The 18,237-nt window shown below is 46.2% G+C and overlaps 1 protein-coding gene across 2 annotated transcripts; it reads right to left on the bottom strand.

Moving 5' to 3' along the window:
• Window positions 1-184: 184 nt before the first annotated feature.
• TINCR (TINCR ubiquitin domain containing) lies at window positions 185-12,413 on the bottom strand. Of its 2 annotated transcripts, XM_052801487.1 has the most exons (5): window positions 12,108-12,413; window positions 5,187-5,301; window positions 4,859-5,067; window positions 2,866-2,973; window positions 185-2,172 (listed from the first exon to the last, which is right to left on the bottom strand). In XM_052801487.1, exons 1-2 carry the CDS (start codon window positions 12,365-12,367, stop codon window positions 5,298-5,300), a joined length of 264 nt encoding a protein of 87 aa, XP_052657447.1. In that variant the 5' UTR covers window positions 12,368-12,413; the 3' UTR covers window positions 185-2,172; window positions 2,866-2,973; window positions 4,859-5,067; window positions 5,187-5,297. The 2 variants fall into 2 exon arrangements, 1 of the variants encoding a protein (XP_052657447.1); XR_008237179.1 differs by lacking the exon at window positions 12,108-12,413 and having other exon boundaries at window positions 2,849-2,973; window positions 5,187-5,338.
• Window positions 12,414-18,237: the final 5,824 nt, after the last annotated feature.

Raw genomic sequence — 18,237 nt, 5'->3', positions numbered from 1 at the left:
CTTGGTTCTTTGTTACCTGGAGCCTGAGGAAATGCAAAGCTGATATGCAGTAAAAGCAGCTACATCAGCAGCATATCCCTTTACGTCGATATGGCTTGCCATTTTAAATGAAGACATTCCTCTTGCATTTGCATTTGCAGGACTCCTGTGTGTTTAATTCCACAGTAACTTTCAAATTTAAATATTTCTCTTAATTTACAACATTTAACACCAAGCATGGGAAAACAACAATGACAAGAACAACCACGACGACACCAATGACACCACCACACTTACAAGGCTATCAGTATTAGGAGCACATTATGTGGCAGATTGAAATTTCAGCATCTCTACACTTCTCTCACCACGTCATCTCAGCCCTGTGCAGAGAAACTGGAAATTACCCCATGGGTTTGGCCTGCAGTGTATAAAACAGAGCCTTGAAAAAACAAGGCAATCATCAAATTTCCAGTGTAGGCGGCAATCTGTCTGTTAGGTTTGCATACATACACATTATCGGGGCCGCGAGTGCCTAAAGGCAGTCTTACACAGAGCCGCTCGTGCCTATAAAACACAAAGGCACACCAGGTTCTCTTCTGTCTGATGCTTCACAGCGGAGCAGTAACTGAGCGGGACCCATCACACAGTAACAAAGGCTGACATAAACACTTGTGATTTTGTTCCCTGTGGTTTTTATTCCACCATGCAATTTGCATTACAACTGGATCCTAATTGTCCATTTTAGCAGGCAAAGAGCAATCTGATACAGATTATAGTATGTGAGGTAAAGCAGCAACATCACAAAATAGGTGCTACCAACCACAGCCTTCCTGTCTCCCAGGGTTTTGACACTGGCTGATTAAGCAACTGGGCAGCACTGCCTGGAATTAACATGAGCTCAAAAAACCCAGGACAGCGGGAGTCTGCTTAACCAAAGCAAAAATGCCAGAACCGCTTTCATCGGGGCTTTCTGATAGCCCTGAGTGTCTGAGGCAACGTAGTCCTGAAAGCACCTTTGAGGTGACATGGTGCTACTGTCCTCAGTGAAGGAACACCTGGGAAGTGACACACCACAAGGCCAATACGGCACCATGGCCTGGCCTGAAGGCCCTGTGAGGGAGCATCGGCACAGCTACCTCCAGAAAGGAGCCCCTGCGAAGCACCACTGGTCCCATGATGTTGCTGGGATCCCTTGGAGGTAATGAGGCACATTTGGCCTCAGCAGCCTGTCTGAGGTAGCACAGCAGAGCCACTGTGGGGACAGAGCCCCAGAAAGCAGCATGTGGCCCTGAAAAGAAAGCCATGTGGCTGAAAACCAGGAACACCTGGAAGGAGAGCACTTCCAGAAGGGAATGCTGCACAGCCAGCCTTGACTAAGAGAGGCTAACGTGGCACAGCTGCCCTGTGCCAACCGGCTCCTGCAAGGAAATGTGGTGCAGCTGCCACGGATTGGAGAGTATGTGCAAGTGCTTCTGGGGGAGGGAAATCCATAATGAAGCAGCCTCAAAGGAGACGTGACACAGCCTGCTCGAGACCCTGAGAGCTCAGCCAGCACAGCCGCTGCGTTGAATTCTCCCGTATATGAAAAAACCTCTGCATTCCCAGGGCCGCTAGTGCAGACTCATTGATTAGAAGGCAGGGCAGGAAATTAAATGAGGCAGGTGAATTAAAGCCAGACTTCACAGGCTGCATCTGTTCCTTCATTCCCTCTGGGTGCAACACTGATGTAACTTTAAAAAGTAAATTTAGTGCTGAGGAAAGCTGCCAGGCTGATGGCCCTGTAAACTGAAGCACTTGATGCATCCATGACTCGGGTACAGGAGAAGCACAGAAGAGCTGCTGAAACATGCCTCAGCTTGAGCTGCCTTGCTGAAGCACAGCAGCTGGTGGAGATGGCCTGCCTGGGCTTGTCTTCTGCTCGTGAAGCTCAAGAGAAGGAGCTGGCTGGGGACGCCTGGCTGCAGCTCCAAGGTGGAGGTGAATGCAGTAGCGAACAGCAGTGCTTTTGGTAATCTTGTCTGTGATGCTCCAGCAATAGCAGGATCCCAAAGATACACACTCCCAACAAGAAGATATTCCATCCATGGTGCAGCATGCGAAGTTGCAAATGTCTCCATCTTGCAATACACCCAGGCTGGCACGCAGACAGGAGCTTGCACACCTTTCAGCTTTGGTCGTTGGTCTTGTCCACACCTGTATTCACAGAGAACAAGGGAAACATCCATTTCAGAGCAGTTCTTAGTATCAGCATCTTTCTTGGTATTTGGACGTACAACAGCAGCGCTATACTCTGCAGTCTAAAGAGCCTGGCTGTTTTTTTGATGGACCAAGTGAGGAGAAACAGGACATCTCAAATAAGACACCTATTTTGCCACCTAAGTGTGTGTCCAGAAGAGGATTCGAAGCAAGCCTCTGCCCATTTGAAGACCCAACCTTCTTCTTCTTGGCCAGACTCAGGTAAACCCCAGATGTCTAAATTACATTGTAAAAAGTGGCTGTCACCTCTTCTGAGAGCAGCTGAATGGTGAGGTCCCAGCATTTAGCAAGTATTAAGGATACCTGAAACTAAAGTGTAAGAGGCAGCGTGGGGACAACAGGCAGTAGAAGAGGCAGTGTAAAAAAAGTGAGTAAAAGAGGTTGTCCCACTGACTTCCCAGTCCTCTCATCACTGGAGGGTTGCACAGCCCTATCTGCAAAGCATTAAAAAAAATCTCTTGAAGGAAAACAACATCATGAACAGTCAAGTAAAGAAAGAAAACAGTCAGCCCTTGTTCCTCAGAGCATAGCCTCTTTTCTCGTATATCTTGCATTGGATTATGGCATAGAGGGAAAAACCAGAAATACCTCAAATAGATCCAGTTAGTTTTACCTCTTTTTAGGCTGTACCTGTGGCTGTTTCCAGGTGGTTTGCCTTTTTTTTTTTTTCTTCCTTCTTTTTCCCATGTGATAAGATCCATCATTTGAAGGACAGCAACCAAACCAGCTCTTCCTGCTCTGAAGAAAGGCAGCAACTGCACTTAGAATAAAAGATTGTCAGGCAGATTTGAAGTGTCAATCAAAGCCTATCTCTGAAAAAAACATTAGTCCAGGCAGCTCCCCACACCACCACAGTTAATTTATTCTTTCCAGATATCCCTCTGAGCTGCAAAAAGCCTTCCACAGCTGACCAGAGCTGCCAGCTACAGGCATGAGGTGTTAGAGTAGATACTGGACCTAATTCAACTCAGGTCAGTTTGACTTTTTCAGAGCAAAAGACTGTGATTATCATGTCCAGAGAAGTAAATACTGGTCTCCCAGGCTTTGTGAGGCAAACTGTACCTTTTACTAGAAGAGGGGCATAGATTTAGGACTCTGTTGCTGAGTGTGTCCCATCTTCAGTGGCACGCCTCCACTTTAATATTATTATTATCATTTAAATTATTATTTATGACTGCACCTAGAGCTGCGTGAGGCACTTTCCAAGCACTCAGGAAAGTACTGGCTCTGGTCCAGGAAACTCATTATTTCAGGACAGACAGACGTGCAGAGGCGCCGCATGGTCAAGTGGCAGAAATGCTGACCCAACAGCACCAGCACACTCTCCACTGTGCGCCTAGTTTGTTGGTTGACCTTGGAAAAGTCACATTCCTTCTTCCCATGCTTAGTCCCATCCCACTCTTTGTCCATTTCAGTTGCTTGGACTGAAAGATCATCAGCTGTGACTATGATCACGTCTTTGTCTGTCTTAGAATCTCTTTCTGTGCAAAGTCCAAGGAAATACTTGGGGAAATATTTTTGTTCCTAGGGAAAAAAAAAAAATCTGAGAAACTCCATTTTCTGTAGCATTTCTTCAAATGCTTTTGTTGGAAAAAAGAATCAAATGTTTTCTCATTGCCAAAAAAAGTCCAGAAAGGCATGTTTTTCAGTTGAAAAACAGAAAATGCAGGTTTGGGGGGTTCAGTAAGACAGTTGCCAGTCATGGAAATTTTCTGGGTAAAGTACTGTAGTGGTTAGAGAAACATCCATTTTGTCCTGAAAATAAGTTTGAAACTAAAAATCAAGTTGCTCTGTGAGCAAAGAAAGTGGTGAAACCTGTTCTTCTGATTTGTGTATTACAACTCCTTTTTATTTCTTCCTTTCTTGGTGCTCCCAGCTCACTGTAATATCCCTAGGGCACCCTTATCCCCTCCAGACCTCCTCAGCAAAGCCCTCAGCTCTTCCAACAGCTTCTTGCCTTGCAGGCAAGGGGCAGCAAGTGCAGGAGCTGGTTTGAAGCTAGGCAGGTACTGATTGACCAGCCAGTATCTAAATGCCAGCTGGTCACTTGGCTGCTGCATCTCAAAATAGATAGGGAACAAGAGGTGTAATTACCTTTCCTTCAGTAGGATATTAACTCTGTCTCTCTGCTATCCAGCTGCTGTTTTTTCATGAAAATTGCAGGAATCCTGGGTCTGTGAGACCTCTCTCTTTCCATCAAACTGGGCTGAATCAGGTCAGCTGGTTCAGAAGTTATTGGAGCGGGGGGACTGGCACACAGATGGAAGAACAACACAAAGAGGCTCATTGCCTTATAAACCCTGGCTCAAAAATAAGGCAGTTTTGGTGTAACAATGGGTCCCTAATGTCAGGTGAGGTAGTCGCTGTAACAGTGACCAACCAGTCTCCGTCCTTTAGATATATAAAGGCTGTCAAACTCCAGGACTGTCTATAGTGCGCTTATTTGCTGTACATAGCCTTCAACCTAGAAACCAGGGCCTCACTGTATAGGAACTGCTCAGGAGCCCAGACAGTCCCTAACCTGAATCACTTACAGCTGGATGGACAAAGAGTAGAAGGAAGGGCAGATTACATTATCTCAGACTTACACGCAGGAAAACAAAGGCCAAGATCAGCAACTTACTGAGGAATCCTGTGAGAGGGTCGGAAGGAGGCTCAGATGTCCAATGTCCCCATCTAGGGCCCTAAGCAAAGTCCACCTCAGCTCCTTCTCACTTCATCACCCAGGCAGAAGTCACCCTTTCATGGGCATTTCATTCTGATTCACTGCCCTCAGGAGCTGAGTCAGTCTTACCCACGCTTCTCCTTTGGCAGCTGAGACCACACGGCGTGCTGATGAGGAAACGTTATTTGTTGTTTTGTTTGGATTAATTATTCATGGGCACAGTGCTGAAAACACTCAGAGCTGCTTTCTGAACAGTCCTTGAGCTGGCGTGCAGGGAGGGACTTACCAAACGCTGGTGGCCGGGCTGCCTTTCCACAGCCAAGCTCTCTTCCATCTGCTTCCCTTCAGCCCTTGTCACACTCCCCATCTTTCATGGCTTTGGCTGTGCTCTTTGGCATTATCTGAATAAGAAAGAGGCAAATACTTGGAGCACTGTAGACATGCAATCAAAAATGGCATTTGACCAAGGAGGCACTGACCCTGACGTGGGGAGAATATAAACCTGATCCTCTGACTGTTTTGTTTTTTCAGTCACATTATATAGCTGAGGATAAGCCACTTGCAGGGTTTCAGACCTGTTTATCCTTCCGCAAAAGATGCCTTCACCCTCCTTCAGATAATCTGCAACTGTCTGTAAACCTTTTTCCCATAAGCAAGGCTCTCCTTTAGTGCGTGCTCCTGGAAATCCATTTTTCGTCTTAGAACAAGGGCAGCCTGTAGCTTTAGGAGCACTTTGAGGATGTTTACAGTAAGACAGAGCTTGAATTGCTCTAGACATGTTCACCCCCATGCATTAGCACTAAATGGTGGTTTTCTGGGGTTATGGTTCCATAAACATTTTCTGACGGGGTACGGACCCTGCGTAGAAAACTTAAGCTTAGCAAAAGTAGGATTACTTTCTTAGTTACTCTTCTGAAGACCCTTAGAAATCATCTATGGCTACCCCCTGGGGTCTCTAGAACAGAGGCTGAAGCTCTTGCAAGTTTCTAGGGGTACCTCTTCAGGGCTAACATTTGCTTAGAGAGCCTATTATCACGCCTTGGACTGCAACCAAGATACTTGTGGCCTGTAGGCAGCAGCTCTACCAGGCAGCCACCCCACCCAGCCGAGCCAGTAGGTGGAGGGCTGAGTCTTTTGACTCCTGTGAATTGCTCTTTGTAATTATGCAGACAAGAAACTGAGCCTGTGCTGCAAACATTTCATCAGAACTTAGAGGAGTTCATAGTTTATGGGGTGGGGTTTTTTGTTGGGTCCTAGCAAAGGACACTACAAGTCTACTTAGGCTGATATCAATCACTGGTTGGGTTTTCTGCAAAACCCAGGAACAGGATTCATATTCCAGCACTTGCTTCCCCACTTGAAATTTAAGGGGATTGTAATAGCCAAGGATTTGCTGTGAGCCCACCCTGTAGCACATCTACCCCATAAAACACCAGGACACAGGAGAGGGTATTTATCCCAACTGGGCAAAATCCTCACCTGGTATAAATTGGCACAACTACAGTGAAGTCCAGGAAGCTGTGGCATTATCACACCAGAAAAGAACCTAGTTTAGAATGTACTTTCCATCCATTAATTCTTTGCCTAGAGCCAAGACAGACCTCCCCATGGGACATATTAGCTCAGTTTCATCTACTGCAATCCCATGCAACTGCACAGGGGAGGAATTTAGATCCTATGGAGCATGTTCTCTGCTGATGCAACCCTCTGCTTTTGTTAAATGAGCTTCTTGGGCTGATCAGTAAGTAACTGAACTAAATACACATGTCATTTTCTGACCTGCACGCTGCAAGAGGTCAGCAGAGGTAACTGTACTGGTGCTTTCGGAACTTAAAGATCACTTAACTGATTTCAAGGAGTTTACACCAACAGAGAGCTTGGCCCGTGAGTAATACACATAAATATTACCTTCAGCCACAGAGATGAAGTCAGTCCCCCACCTGGCTGTTGCCTAAGTAACGCATCTCTAGGAGGATATTTTTTAAGCTAGTGGTATTTATCCAGTAGATGGAAGCAGGCCTGTTAAGGCCATACCAGGTCAACATATGTCTAAGCATGTGCTGAAGAACTTAATTAGTTCTCCCTGAGAAGAGAGACTCTCAGTGCTATTTAAAGGATCGTTATCCTACTGTGAGATGCCTTGGAGCCTGCTGCTAGGCCTAAGCTTAACAGGGCAAGTCTGTAGTAGTTGGATGGGAGCGACAAGTCTTCCCTCCGTGCTGAGGAGTAATTGCTGGGCAACCTCAGGAGCTGGAAGGTCAGTGCAAGGAGCAGGCATCACAAAATCACACTGAAATCCAGTGTAAGGGACTTAATTCATGTCTGGCCTGTAATGTCGGCTTTCTGTGCAGGGTCAAACTGTGTAGATCCCATTATTTTTCTGGTTTCTCCTTCTAGAGATCCAACATCTTCTGCTGTGCTTGGTGACTGCTTCTCAGGGAATTCCAGTGGGAGTTAGAAGGGGTGACAGGATAGTGGAGTGATATAAGCCTGGAGTAAGCCATGGCCAAGTGTCTATGTCAAACATTGATCCTTACGTGTCATCACGGGAATCAAATGTAGGCAGTAGTTTCTTAGCATCAGCTAAACTGGACCTTATGCAAGTGGCTCAGTCATAGTTTTCATTTATGAGGCCAAAAATCGGAGACTGTAAACTGAATGCCAATAAGGGAATTAGCCAAGTTCCCCAAAGATGGATGGTTTTGTTATTCTGCCAGGAGGTAGCTCCTTGAGTTGGATGGACCTTTGGAAAACTAGGCTGAACTGCCTCTGAAGGATAAAACAGGGTCCCAAGCATATTAAAGCTTGTATAAGCACTGGCACTCACCAGAGACACTGAGGCTGGATTGCAGAAGAGGGAGAATCCTGGACATGCTTATCTTGACCTAAGAGTGGCTTATATACCACGTGGGACCTTGGTCTGCTTTTTGAGCTGTCAGGAGTCATTCCTAGATGAGTTGTTATGGTAACTGAGCTAATGCCTTGAGATAGATGTTTTCAGGTGGCTCCAGGCCAGAGAAACAACACCAATAGATTCCAGATAATAGACTTCTGCTAAACTCAATGCCGGCATCTACTTTATTTAACCTATTCACCAGTGACTTACTGAACTCCGTTCTCCAGGCATGCCATATATGATGACAATAGCTGCTTGGCCTCAGTGAACCTCAGCTTCCAAAAGACTGAGGGGATCCCATGTGCTGTGGCTGAGTCTATGCCAGTAAATTAAATGTGCCTGGGACTTTCTTCTGCATTGAGAGGACAGCTGGCACAGAATGGCTAATGTTTTCATATTAAATTCTTACCCTCCAAACCTGCATGGTCACATCTAGACAGCCCATAAGGAACAGTCCCTGGCCCATGCTGGCTCCTGAAATGCATCTGAACTGGGCCAAAACTGCAGTGCAATACTCCAGCATTGTAACAGAGAGCAGTCGTAGTACTGGTTTATTTATTAGTACAGACATTGTCTGACTGACTGCTAGAGGTGACCACACAAGAAAGGAGCCTGAAACCAAGTGCGAAGGCTCTGTCAATGTGCTTGTGCTTATACCGTGTTCAGATCCAACTGGAGCTGTACATCAGCTACCGTCAGTAACAGGCACACAGCACGTCTAGGAATCACTCTGGTCACCCATTTCTATCCTCTGTTTGAAATAGCTCATGGATTAAGTGGTGGATTCACCAGTTCAAGACAATATCCCTCCACTTAACATCAAACATAAAAATGCAGCCAACAAATTATCAACAAGAAGCAGCAAATGTCGTACACCCACTATCCAACACTGCTGCTGACTACACCGTGGGAGGCCTCTGGTTGGTGTTCCACAGCACGCAGCCAGCAAGGAGCATCCAGGCAGCTCGCTGCGGCAGACAAAATTCAGGAAGAGCCGTGCCAGTTTCAGAAACTCCCACATCACCACCAGACCAGCTGAGCAGCTACCTGGCTCTGGGGCCCTGCACCGCCTCCAGAGCGAGCCAAACAGGTTCTGCCGTGGCGTGGTCCACAGTGCCAGGACTGATCACGCCTCGGGCATTTGGGACAGCCTGCTGCATGCCCTTGTGGATGCTGTTGCATCTGTGCTGGATGGCTGCTCTTTTCATGTCGAGACTCACTGGTAGCCTCCTTGCGTTGGGCACTGATGGCTTGAACACCACAGGCTGGCCCAAGGCCACTGAGCTTGGGGGTTTCTCTCTCTGCTTGTTCATTCACATTTGAAGTCTTGCTTTACCCACTTGCAAACCATGTTACTGTAATATGTAGCTCTCTAGGGCAGAAACTGTTTTTCAGCACGTTCTTTGCTCAGCTTCTACTGCAACAGGATTGCAATCTCAATCAGTACAGCAGTAAAGTGATTAACAAGCTCTGCACAAAGGGGAATTGCATACTCAGTGGATGCAATATTCCCTGTTCTGGCCTGCCCGTGTGTTCTCCCAGAGCGAGAGGTCATGTTGACTGAACTCCAAAATGGCTTGCTCAAACTTTTAAACACTAAGGTCCAGATAAATTTTCGGCATTAGCTGGTATGCTGATCCCTTTCCTGCCAAGCTGCAGCCTTAAGTGAATTTTTATGACTAAGTTATAAACCCCAGAAAACACGAGCAAGAAGTGGAAATGCTGACTTGGCCTATGCTAAATGCCAATTATCTACAAAGGCATTAAGCGGGGGGGGATGAAAAATAGGGTCATTTTCATGTTTTCTCTGGTTCAAAGTAAACTGTCCCGTGAGCCACTTGTAGGAACACATAGCATGCAGAGTGACCATTAATATTTATAGGCACGACACTGAGCTGCAGACCTTGGCAATCAAAGCAACTCCACTTTTGGAATTAATATAGCTCTGCTTGGCTGGCATCTCAGAACAAAAGAGTAAGTAGGAGATACCAAGATTTTCAGGGAGAACTTAAGCAGATGCTGACCTTTAATGGAGAGGGTCCATACTTCACTGAGTTGGTGAAGTACTAAAACCAACTCTTGAATCCTCGGGGCTGCTGGCCAAACCCAGCACCATGTTCTCTATTCCTCTCTGCTCCTGTGGCTCCTAGACAGTCCCAACACTGCATAGGCTACTCATATTCCCCAAGGTTGCACACTGTTGCCCAGCTGATACAGACCAGCATATCTCTGCGGATGCTATTGGAGCAACATGGATTTTTAATAGCTAAAGATCTGGCTGAATAATCTTAGGGCTCAAAATGGTGCTGTAATATCAGTTGTAACGCAGCACCTGCCTTCTCCCACTCCATATTTCCTAACCCCCAGTTGAACTGATAGAGAGCGCCCTCTAAAAACCATCCTTCTCTGTGCTGAGGATCTGGCAAGGTGCTGAGTCACAGAGGCTGCACTCAGCCCAGCACCATGGACCGAGCAGGGCGATGACTGCCAAGCCACACACAAGCACATCTCAGAAATATCTAGGGGTACCACGCTACAACAGTAGCTCAGTCACCCCCATGAGCCTTTAGAGAAATGTACCGCTGATACCTGGGCATTTACCACTCATGCCACACAAAATACTTTGGGAGTGGCTGAGGTTGTCACAACCCAATAATCCTTCAGGTCCAAGAACTCGAGGAGAGACGTGACTTCAGGGAGAGACTGTCTACCCCCCCACAATGCACCCAGCCCTGGGAAAAGGAATAAGAGATCAGCCAAAGGTGCTTGTTTAGGAGCCAGGAAGGTTTTGGTGAAATTCAAGGAGAAAAATATTAGAAATCCCACTCCCTTTTTCATGTACTCACAAAAATTGAGCTGGGACTTCAAGCAACAGACTCTAAATTTTCAAAAATGGCTAGTGACTTCAGGTGGGCACCCTGAACTCAGTGCACCAGGGACGGGATCTCCTGGTGATTTTTTGCACTGCTGCAGTTATGCCCTGCTTTTGCAGCATGTGGGAAGGTGCATAGCATATTATGGAAATCAGGCATCTGTCAAAAGAGCGTCAATATGTGCACTCCATCAACTGAGTCCCTCCAAATCCTTTTTTCTCTCAAAAATTCAGGCTGTACAATTTAGGAAAATAAACACTGGAAACAACAACAAATAGAAATGCTCCTGCCATTAAAAACAAGGTGAAAAGGAGGAGCTGAGCCAAGTTAATCAGAGAGCTGAAATGAGATGTTGGAGAAAGGGGCCGTGGGTGACTTGGGGTTTGCAGTTAGCTGAGCGATGTGAAATCTCTTGTGTCTGGCTGAGCTCTGAAAGGCAATGCTTTATTAAATCTTCTTTGTGTGAGATTTCAAGCTGCCTCTGGACTGGAAAATAGGACCATTCCAGTATGTGGCATATAATCAGGAACTGAAGTCTTTAGCGCAGGTTTTTCTGCAGAGGAAACTGATCAACATAGACACATAACTCAGAGGGCTCAGGATTTAGAAAGCTGAATTAGATGCAATACACCCATGCTCTGCTGTGCATCTCTTCTATCCAGTATCCCCCAAATGCTTCACAGAACTAATCATGCTGGCAGCAACAACCAGGTATTAGGAAAGACAGCGCAGGTGGACATAAATTCACCCCACTGAATCTAAACTATCCTATGGGCCAGTGGGTCTCGGGTCCATTATCTCAGGTTTCATTCCCACTGGAATATAATACTTGCCCTAATTGTTCTCCTTTGCACTGCCTATCCTGGAAGTCTCTAGTCTCACTGTACTTTCTGCTGCGATCTGGCCACATTTGGGGAAGCTGCAGCCTCTTGCTATCTCTGTCCAGCACTCATTGTGCTTTGCTGTAAGCTGGTGGCTCACAGCTCTTCCCTGTCAAAGCAGGACTGCGCCACCCCCAAATACTTGCAGAAAGTATCTACTAAAAAGAAATGGAGAGAGCCAGACACAAGAAGAAAGAATGAGGGCAAGTGAGAGGCTCCCAGAGCACTCCCCCATGTCGCACGATCACCCTTCCCCTTTTGCACGTCTTGTCTCTCCCTCTGTGTTTGGCCACGTAGTCGGGAAAGTGAGACCTGATCAGAGACAGGACAGGCAGCACCAGCCAGATTTCCTCCTCCCCTTACCCCCTTATTTCACACCACAGCATGTCTGGATATGAAGAGCCTTGAATCTCAATCCGCCTGCTGGAAATTGCAGGCTTTGAGTTCCTGATCTGCTTTCTGCAAACCCCAACAGGAAAGCGTCCCAAGGGGCTGAGGTACACAGAGCATTCACCTTCCTTCGCACCGCCCCTGCTGCAGATGAGCTCCTTGCCTACCTTTTATTGCTGACTAGAAGCAGGACAGAGCCATTCTGGATATTGGCTTCTTTGAGAGTCTCGTGCTCCTCGAGCTGCCTGGAGTTGTAATAAAATGTCTTCTTCCAGGAAGTGACGCCCTCCCGTACTAAGTGAGCCCGTAGGTCCATCACTGTGTCTCTGGGCTTGACCGTCAGGGGCATCATCAGGTCCTCATCAGCCAGGTGCACCTTAATGTGGTACCTCTTCCAGCGAGAAAGGCTCCTTCGCAGCGTGTCCATCCTTTCCAGCTCACCAAGGCCAGTGTGGCAGAGAGGAGCATCCAGCTGGGAGGTAGGTAAAGCAGGGATGTGGCTCTGAAGAGGCTGTCTGCCGTGAACAACTTAAAATGTCCTGCCAAACCTGTTCCTCCCAGTTGCCGCGCTGCATGCTTCACATTCCAGGGAAGAGCTCACCTGGCTTCAAGAGCCTGCTGGCTGGGAAACCTCTCCATGAATCATTTCCACACACCCCTAAATCCCATAATAATTACAATGTCTTCACAAAGTGCTCTTCATTCCAATGGCTCTCAGAGGACTTTAAGGCTGGATCTCCATAGCCATTAGAAATGTGGGTGCATGTGAGAAATGAATGGGTTTAGTAACCTCATGTCTCCTGCTCTAAAAAGCTGCCAGCTGTGGAGTAGATCAGTTCAACAAAGTAGGCGTTGAGGAACCTCACAGCTATTTAACATGGCTACTTTAATGAAGAAGAGAAAAGTACTCTGCATAGTGAAAAATTCCTCGTGGAGGTAACCAGAGCATCCTGAAAGAGACACAGACCCTGGCTGGTGTGAACACCCCTTGTTAGTGCAGTGCAGTTTCCCCCTAGGAGATCTGTATAGTTATTGTAGGCAAACAGGCTGGGACCCTCCAAAAGGGGTAGGACTCATTCATTGCTTGTCATACCATCAGGTATCTAATATTGAGTCACACATGCTCCTCACTGGTTCATCATCTCGATTTCCTCTTCCTTTCAGATCCCTGCCTAATTGAAGGGCTGATTGTATCCTCCTTTAACACGTGAGCGGGAACAGCATCACAGGGCTGCAGGCACGCTACACAAACAGGCGGCAACAGAGGCCCCAGAATACCAAGAGGAACATGCAATACTTTAGTAAATACAACGATACCTCCGAAAGGAAGGAAGCGATGCCAGCCACGGGAGCCGGCTGTAATTGAATGATCCTGCAAGGCAGACTCTGGCAGTCACAAGATGATACTTCAGAGCAAACATCATCAAGATAAGGAAGTCTTTTTTTTTTTTTTTTCTCAAAAAGATCAAGTCACCCTCTTATCTTGTAGGTAATTTCCTGCAGCCCATATTACAGGAATTAATTCCCTTGTCCATTCTTCTCAACACAGACCAGTATTTTCAGACCAAAGTACTGCAAGATAGTTGACTTCAGAGTCTGCTCTTCACTAAAAAGGGGCTGCTCTTCCCCGTTAGATAACAAAACAAACTGTCAGATTTTCAGATATGGCAGCAGTCAGCTCCCATTGAGAACAAGAGAGATGTCCACTCTCCCACTGAGAAACAAGGAGGTTTCCACCCTGTCTTCACAACTCCCTTCTTTTTCCCTCCCCAGCACATTATGTCTCTGCCAAGAACAGCAGCAAATGTCTTCAGTTACACCACAGGCAATGGAGATTTCCCTGTGCACTTGAGAAGAACTGAAGTTTCTGCTAGCAAGATTTTCTTTCCAGATTCAGTCACTGTAAAGGTATGATTGTTTTGGTGGGGACTGGGATTCTTGGGTCCTCACTGTGCCACTGAGGTGCTGCAAAGGCTTCAGATGAGTCATGTCATGCCTTTGTGTTTCTGTTTGCTCATCTCATGACTGCTGCATGGTGTAACACGTGTCCATTAAGCGCCTTGTGGGAAATAGGAACAGCTTTTAGCACAGTCATGGTCTGGAAGCATTTAAAAATGCCTGGATCTACAGATATGTCACTAATCTTCTTGAAGACAGGACAACCCCCCCCCCCATTAGAGAAGGAGAAACTGAGGCACAGGGTGGTGCAAAGCTGTTATAACAAAAAATGTCAAAGGTTAGGCTCTGGTCCCCATATCTAGGCATCTCAGTGAGAGGTCTCATTTTCAGATACCTACAGAAACTTTCAAGCCTGGGGCCTGGCATATCCTTCTCCATTGGGGTGACATTCACTTGGGGAGCCAAAATTCATCCCTGGTGTAAAGCCAGAGTCTCACGGGTAAAGCAAGGGTCTGATCCAATTCCCACTGCCATCCAAGGGCAGACTCTCATTGACGGCAACCAGAACTGGATCAGGCCCCAGACACACCGAGGTCTGATGGCTCTGGCCAACAGAATTTGCCCAGTGAGTGCCAAGGGAAGCATAAGGCATTCTTATTTCAGCAGAGCCCGTCTGGTGGCGGCAAGTCCATCAGCTCCATCCTTCTAGCATACGTGACAGCCTGACAGCTGCCAAATACCTCCCTCAGACACCTTTCAGACGGCTCCTGTTTATTTTTAGGACAGCTCTTTCCAGTCAAGGCTCAGATGCGTATCATTACATAGAAAGGGGGGATGGTGGCAGAAAGAAAACACAGCTGTTATTTTTATTTCTTTGCCTATGATGTGGTTGCAAACTTTTCTCATGTACCCCCATCCGCCCATATTGGGACCCTTCATTTTATGAAAAAAGATTACATTCTAGCCTATGAAAGCCAGGATAAGGAGAAGCCTAGCAGTGAAGTCAGCTTATGAAATATTGAAGCAGTGAAATCCTCACTGGAACATGTGAATGTCTAATGCCAGTTCCAATTAATTTTGAATTTTTCATTAAACCATTATTAAAAGCAAGAGGACAGCAGAAATAAGGGAAATTGACTTGGGCAGTATATTAAGTACCTTAGTTTTGCTGGAGGATGTTTTATTATCTGTCCAAAGCAATTATTTCACCAGCTCCTGACAGTTGGTGGGCTAAACAGAGGTACAGGATAAAGTTCTAGATGGTCTTTTGTCAAAGTTACTTTAATCTCCATCCCCTCCCCTGCACTATGCAGCCTACTTGGGTGATGTCTCTGGCATGTCATATCTAGAGGACAAGACATGGAGTCAGAGTTCTGAGAATCTGCAATAATGTGTCACTCTGGCATTATTTACAAACCAAATAAAAACTTATTGACTTAAGCTTTTCCCCATATTGAGGGCAAACAGAAGACATGCAAACATTCAGAGAAACATTCATTAGAAAAGCCTGAAAAGCAATTTAAAACCCAGGTGGGCTATGATTTTTTTAGGGGGGGAAGAAATAAAGCAACAGCATTTATAAAATGTGTCCTCTTCTGTTCTGAAAGCTTCCTTACTCCATTGACTACAGCAAAAGAGAAACACCTGCCTAAATTAGGTGCTACATTAAGATGTCTCAAGCTGGTTGAGATGATCCTGGGCCTTATAATGTCGTCTTATAATGCCAGAATAGAGACACTAATTTCTTAGGTGGGCTGTTTGTTTGTTTGTTTGGCAATGGCTGTGTTTTGCTACTTGCTGTGCTGCTCTCCTTGCAGAGGACAACAGAGGAGAAGTGGGATATTGCTCTATAAGGAAATAAAAAAACCTTTGTTAAAGGTTTATTTCCTGGTAGCAATCATAGAGAAATTGCAACATCTGGGGAAAATTCAACAGCGATTCCCCTGGCAGAGCCTGTAAGTCTTTGGGGAAAGCACTCTCACAGTGCTGGTCTTTCTGGCAAGGAAGATACTTTGCTGTTTCCTGAAGCTCTCTGATCCCAGGACATGTGGTCAGTAATGCTGAAAACTAAGGATTTTCCTCTGATGTTTGTTTGGGGTGAGTTTGTGTTTGGGAGCAGATAGACAGCAAGGGATGAAGTGAGAGATGACTGCCCTTGTCAGGTTGACCATGCTTATACCTGCAACTCTACAACACTGGGTACCAAAGAGGGGCTTTTTGTTAGACTCCCCTAAGTACACAATTCTGGTGGCGGGCACATTCTCTACCCCATGATTGTCCTCCTGCTCCATTAACTGATGGTGCAGAGGGAAGGCTGCAGTGTTGTGAGCTCCGAGACCCACAGTGGGTGCTGGGGAGCACACAGCTGGGAAAGGTTCGCTCACAGGAAGTGAATGGCTATGCAGGACAAATCATGAGGCTTGACAGTGATAACTTAAGGTTAGAAATCTCCAGCCACCTAATTCATTCAGTGCCCCAGATATCTCAGGTGATGGGGCAGCTTAAGGCACTAGTATTTATATTCCTGAAGTACCCAGAGGCCCTAACTAGAGCTGTACCACCATGTGCCAAGATGAGTAAGGCCTTTGCTATCACCCAGTGCTTTCCTCCTCCTGAGATGTGCTTGGTTATAAAATGACTGGGCTCACTTTATATGTCAAGTTACATCTAGAGCAAATGAACAAAGAGCTAAAAAATGATTAATAAATGGTTTGAGAAATGGATAATTAAATGCAACAGCTTTTTAGAGTCCAATGGATAAGCACAAGATATGTAAGCCCAAGCGATAACACTTTCTCCTGATATAACTTATCTACAACATACTGCTCACATCTGCAAGAGTGTTTAGGAATACTATTAACTTCTTGCACACCAGGAATAGAAAGAGCCTTTCTGTGATGGAGAAGCACTTCTCCTGGGGATTAGGGGCAAAATCCTCACTGTTTAGACCATTTAAAATCCAGAAAAGCTGCAAGGTGCTTACGTTAACATATACGGGAGGTGTGAGTGACGAGGGAAGGTGGCAGTCTCTGCACTGACCCTGTCCTGTCATCTGCCTGTCAAGCTATAGGGTCCTGTGCTCCCAGGCCAAATGGCCTCTCTGTTCCACTGAATACCCGGCCACAATCTCCCATCCTTGCCTGGCACAGGGGAAAATGTCCCTGTCATCCTGTCCTGTTTTAGACCACAGTCGGGAGCTCTCCATCTGCTCCAGCAGTATAACAGATCTTTAAAAAAAGCTGTCACAAAAAGGGGGCTGATCCTAGTTTCATTCTTTTTGGTACAAATGAGGATTTCTGCCACTAACGCAGCTGAAGTTACCAAGTCAGATGGATCCTGCTGCAGTATCTGAATCAGACTCCAAAAGGCCCTACAACATCCCTGGCTAGCTGCCCAGCATCAATCAATACTGCGTTACTGGGAGCTGCTGGACTCTGTTTGGCCTAGGATTGAACTTTAAGCAGACTCCAGAAAAAAGCTGAGTATATTCAGCTTTGAAGGAGAAAACTTGCCTGGTTTTGGAACATAAATGAACCTGCAAGTTTCTGTGCAGAAGTTGGATGTGAGTTGGTGACAGTTTCTGGTGGAAAAGGAAATGTGAAGGAAAAAAACCCAGTAACACACATGTTAAATGAACCAGTCAAGTGCAGACAATGAAAAAGGTGAAAAATGGATATGGAGGAAAGCATTTTGCGGTGGTAGTTATTTCTCACTGCAGTTCTTTATAACTTTCCAGATGGGAGATTCATGACCCTAGGAAGAAGTCTGTATCCTCCAGGGTTTGGCCTGCAGCAGCCCATGACTCACTTGCCTGCCAGATCTGGCAATAAGCTGAGAAACAAGCGAGACAGCAAAATGCTTGTGGAAACAGCAAAACAAGAGATAAATTAATTAATTGCTGGAAGAGTGAAAAAAATAAACCTCTGTGCACAAAGGAAGGTCTTAGATGCAGAGAGAGTGAGTGCTCATGCCACTGAGGACTCCAGAGGAGCTGGCATCCCAGGCAGCCAGCTCCATTCGTTTGGAGGCAAAACAAATTCGGGATGCCTCAGTCTTAAAAGGTGAGGTAGGCAGAAATAGATTTGAAGCTCTACCAGCCATTCCACCAGCAGCAAGATGGTTTTCCAGGGGCTCAAGGAAGAAAGAGGATTTGTGGATCTACATTGCCATCTAATGGCAAGGAAGAGCTTAAAGCTTTCACTGTGGCCCAGAAATGGGCTATAATAGCGAAGTAACCGAAGAGGGGATGGTCCATACAGATGGCTGTCCTCTGGTCTAAAGGCAAATCCTTCTCTGCGATTGCATGGGTCTCATCGGTGAAGGCAATACAGCCAGCCCAGAGAAAGGAAGGGTAGCCAAAGTCTTGGTATAGAGGTGGCTGATTCTTCCTCTTCTGGC

This window comes from Harpia harpyja, chromosome 11, assembly GCF_026419915.1.
Source record: "Harpia harpyja isolate bHarHar1 chromosome 11, bHarHar1 primary haplotype, whole genome shotgun sequence".
Classification (NCBI taxonomy): domain Eukaryota; kingdom Metazoa; phylum Chordata; class Aves; order Accipitriformes; family Accipitridae; genus Harpia; species Harpia harpyja.
The sequence above is the reverse complement of the archived record's forward strand: the minus strand, read 5'-3'. Positions and strand labels throughout refer to the sequence as shown.

Coding starts and splice junctions, on each gene's coding strand:
- TINCR (XM_052801487.1), bottom strand. CDS start 12,367: ATGGACACGCTGCGAAGGAGCCTTTCTCGCTGGAAGAGGTACCACATT.